Source organism: Trachymyrmex cornetzi, unplaced genomic scaffold (assembly GCF_001594075.2).
Source record: "Trachymyrmex cornetzi isolate Tcor2-1 unplaced genomic scaffold, Tcor1.1 scaffold77, whole genome shotgun sequence".
Classification (NCBI taxonomy): domain Eukaryota; kingdom Metazoa; phylum Arthropoda; class Insecta; order Hymenoptera; family Formicidae; genus Trachymyrmex; species Trachymyrmex cornetzi.
The window spans coordinates 585,796-590,401 of NW_017300102.1; the positions used below are offsets into that span (position 1 = coordinate 585,796).

Genomic DNA, 4,606 nt, shown 5'->3' on the forward strand with positions numbered 1-4,606 from the left:
ATTGTATCACCCCAGGGTGTTGATTGTAACACAAAAACATTGTGAATATATCCATATAAAAATCAACACTATGCTAATAAACAAATTATTTTCTATATAATTTTTGTTTTTACAGCAGAGAATTTGTTTTTAAAGCAATGAATTTATGTTTATAAAATAGAAAATTTGTGTAACCCTTTATACCATCGATGTGACAGATTTCATAACCTAACAACAGTTAACTTTAATGATTAATATCTCACTTCGTGGGACTGAGCACAACATTTTACTGCCAGATTCTTTCGTTTCATGCAAAAACGCTTCGAATGTGAGCATAATTTCATTGAAATTGATGATGAGGAACGTCTTCTAAATAATTACTCATGTTACAATCGACACTACTGTGATTGTTATAATTGCAACCACCGCCGCTTGTTTCGATTTTATACCCATTAAACTTACATGTAAACAATAAATTGAATTGATATATACCTTACTGCAAAGCTTGATATTCATATATTCATATCACACAGTATCGTCGTATTACAAATTGTTGTGGAACGAGTTGCACTAAAATAATGGCGGGTAACAAAGTTTACAATCTAACCTTGATTTAACAAAAATAGGTGCTGCTACGTTTGCACTTGCGAATGGCCACTCAATTTTTCGTCAATGACTTATGTCTGTTAACGGTATGCAACCGTGCATGCAGTTCAGCCTTTCGTCAATAGATACAGCTATTGCGATCAATGTTACAATTGACCCTCTGTTTCAACCGACACCACTCTCCCCTACGTAAATTGCAATGTGACTTATAATTAATACTTTTATTTTCACTATTTATTTATAAATACTATGGCTATCTTTCTTAATATCATAGCCATCTCTTCCCTAAAAATCAGATAAGATGGCCAATGCATACTTTGTAATATTTTGATAAAATTAAAGTTCTGTTAAGTATTTTCTCTTTAATTTCGATACTATTTGTTACTTTAAGCTTCTGTGAAAGTAATATCCCAAATATTGTTAAAAAGTAACAAGAATAAATGTATGTTTTTTGCATTTTAAAAACCTATGGCCATTATACCCGAGTTTACCCTATATGATAAAACAAATATTCCTATGCCTAAAATCGACATTTGGATGAAATCGAATTTATGACACAATAAAAAAAACCGATCGAAAATATTTTTTCACGCTAACATAACGTGTCAGTATACTATAAATTCTTCCCGTCTTTCCGATATCACCCGTTGTAATTACGCTTACGATTGTGCCAGTCGAGCAACGCTTTGTTACACGATAGCGTCGAGGATTTCTGGCGCTATCAAGAACTGGAATTCCATTTTCAGGCCCCACGGGCGCAACTTTTTCTATTCTTCTGGTCTAGTCTGATTTATCGTCACCCTTACGCTCACGTGTTCCACGTGCTCGAGATCCTTTCTACAGGTACACCCTGCGGTACACTCATGTGATTGATACGAGGTTGTAGATTGTAGGGGTAAAGGGACGTTTCATAAGCCTCGCGTGTGGCCGGAATTCCCGATTTTCCGCTCTTTTCCCTTCCATTCGATGTATCCTTCGAAAGTGGCCGACGATACCAGCATGTTAACCATTCGCACGTATCTCGGTTGCAAATTGCAACAGATACGTATCCTTCGAAATTGCTTCGTGATATTTAAAAAAAATATATTTGTTGAGATGTTACTTTTTTAAACAATAGCCGTTATAACAAATTCTATATTATAAAATAATATTTTTTATTAATAAATGATTACTTTAATATGTGTTGAGCAATTATAAATATGAAGAATATTACCAAAAATAAATATATTATGTTATAAAATCTTTTTTAAATATGTGAAATTTTTTATAAGTCAAAGATTTTATTAAAACTTGTTAACAGGAAATGTTTTCGTATGTTTTTGAGAATTTATAAACAGTATGTATAACTGTAGCAACATCTTTATGCAGATCCTCAATGTAGAGATATTAATTCTTTTACTGCCATATTATAAAGATTAATTTTCCAAATTTATTGCATATAATATTATACCTAATATCATCATAGATATCACTAATAACATAATTCCATTCGATTCAGCGACTGTAAATGAAATTTACAACAAATTCTGTTGAATTAATAAAAAGATTTTAATATTGTGTTTCAGAAGCTGAAGTGAGATCACCACGTTTCACTGGGTCAGGTTGGCTGGCTTTTCCCGCCTTACGAGCCGCTTATAAACACGTCCAATTAGAATTGGAATTTCGTCCAGAAGCATGGGACGGGGTGCTTCTCCTGGCGGGAGAACGAGACGATCTTCAGGGTGACTTTATGGCCTTGATACTGCATCATGGCTTTATCGAATTCAGGTGATTAAAAATTTTTTTATTTAACATTATTTAAATACAGTGTTGGGTATTTAAATACATGTATAGAGATACATTTTGTGTATCTAATCTGTATCTGAAATACATTCAAATTCGAATATTTGTATCTGTATCTAGATAAAAAAACACAGCATCTGAACTGATTTTCAGATGCATTTATCAGATACATTTCCTCAGCATAGTCATAATTCCATTTTATGTGTGATTGTCGATTGATTCCTTCCGTAGAAAAAAAGCAGCTTTGCTGTTGCAAAATTCTATAACATGATTAATCTTTCTTTTAGTTCCTCACTGGATCTAAATGCAAATCAGTCATACTCGTATTAAAGAATTTTACAGTACACAGCTGTTTTTTCTGCTGAACACAGCCAGTGAACTTAGACTGTAGAACTTCTAATGTATATAGTTTAGCTGGAAACACAATATTTGAAAAATTTTTAGTTTATAAAACTATGATGGATAATGATGAATAATATCGTCTTATAATTCTTATCCTAAATCGTTTTACCATAATTATAAATTTTTTCAATTATCTAAATATAACAAAAATGAATAAATGATTCATTTAATAACTAATACATTTTTTACTCATTACCATTATTACAATAAAATTAATTTAAGAGTATCTGAAATGTATCTGAAGATACTTTAAAAAAAAAATCTGATATCTGTACCTATATACATTTTAATATATGTATCTACCATGGTATATGTGTATTTATATAAATTTTCGTACACGTAACTGTATTTGTATCTAGATAAATTTTAGGAGTAGCTTACTTATTACTGCTTAAATATCAGTTAAACGATTAGTAATTATAATTGAGGACCAGACTTTCCAAATGCGTTTTGTCTAAAATTTCATTTTTTCAGTTAGAAGTGACGTAGTGTTCAGTGTTGGAAGATTCATATTATAAGCTGAGATGTTCAGAAAGCATTTTTTCTTCGTTAATATATGTGCTGTAAAAAAGAGATATTTCGAAATGTATTATTTTCTTTAACTACAAACATACAAAATGCATTTGTTTAACATTTTTAGCAATTGTTTAGCAATTTGTTTAATATTTCACAACCTACTGATTAGCATATTGTTATTTTCTGTAAAGTGCGTAATTTTTTTATGTGCGTAGTTTATTTTTTTCTCGTTTTCTGAAAATTACAAATTTTAGATAAAACGCATTTTGAAAGTCTGCTCCTCAATTAGTATATTAAAAATGATTATGCGATTTTTTATTGTTTATCTTATAATACGTTCGCATGCAATAAGAGAATTAAAACCTACACAAAACTGTTTAAAATAATTAATAAAACCATAAAATATATATTACAGGCAATAGGAGTCGACGCTGGTTATCAGTTAGCGCAATTTTTTTTAATACTAAAAATATTAACCTTAACTTTGACCGTTTCCACTCATGGTTTGAATCTTCTTCAGCAATTTTTCATCCTAGCGTAACGATTGGAATATTGCATGACAAAATGATATCTCCAACGTTTTTCCTCTCAAATATTATAGAACCGTTTACTGTTGTGAGATAAGTCACATACTCACAAAGTTAGAAAGCTGAGTGGCAATGAGAACTCAAGCTAAAATTATATGAAAGATTAAATTATCGTATGTATAATTTGAAAATTGATATTCACCTCACCTCACACAGTCGACGCTTCTACACTGAACAATGAATCTCTCTTATTTAACATTTTGTAACTCGTTAATATGTTATAAATTATCGTCAAATTTTAAAAAATAACTGCGAGAATATGTGTCTTGTCATTTCGACAGTCGGTTAAATAATGATTGGTAAACAAATAATATAGCGGTCAATTTGAAGACAAACAAGTTTATGACATATATTATATTACGAACAAGCCTTAAAGTTTATTGAGAATTTCGATGTACGCATGATTTAAAGTTTAAACCAATGGTATCATGTTGTAGATTCAGCCTATTGGTCTGTCGATTAAGGAGGTTGTAAGGCTGAGGCGGGCAGTGAGAGGGGAATGGTTTAATACAAAAGAAATATGGAGTGTAGCCAACATTTGAACATTAAAATTTGAAGAAATAAATAGCTAAAATTTAAAGAAATATGGATTATAATGCAATTAAAATGCAAAAAATATTAGTGTTTATTTGTGAAAAAGTTTCAAAGATAAACATATATTTTTTAGAACAATAAATATTTTTAGCTCAAGAAATGATTTGGCAACGGTGTAAAACTGAAAAATCGAAGTTGGT

The 4,606-nt window shown here is 30.5% G+C and overlaps 1 protein-coding gene across 1 annotated transcript in view; it reads left to right on the forward strand.

The window, feature by feature from the left end:
• LOC108768234 (EGF like, fibronectin type III and laminin G domains protein pikachurin) overlaps window positions 1-4,606 on the forward strand; it is a 236,938-nt gene that overhangs the window by 162,549 nt on the left and 69,783 nt on the right. Inside the window, exon 6 of the mRNA XM_018518597.1 lies at window positions 2,151-2,352. Within this exon, the coding sequence (XP_018374099.1) occupies window positions 2,151-2,352 (202 nt within the window). The remainder of the gene's footprint in view (window positions 1-2,150; window positions 2,353-4,606) is intronic.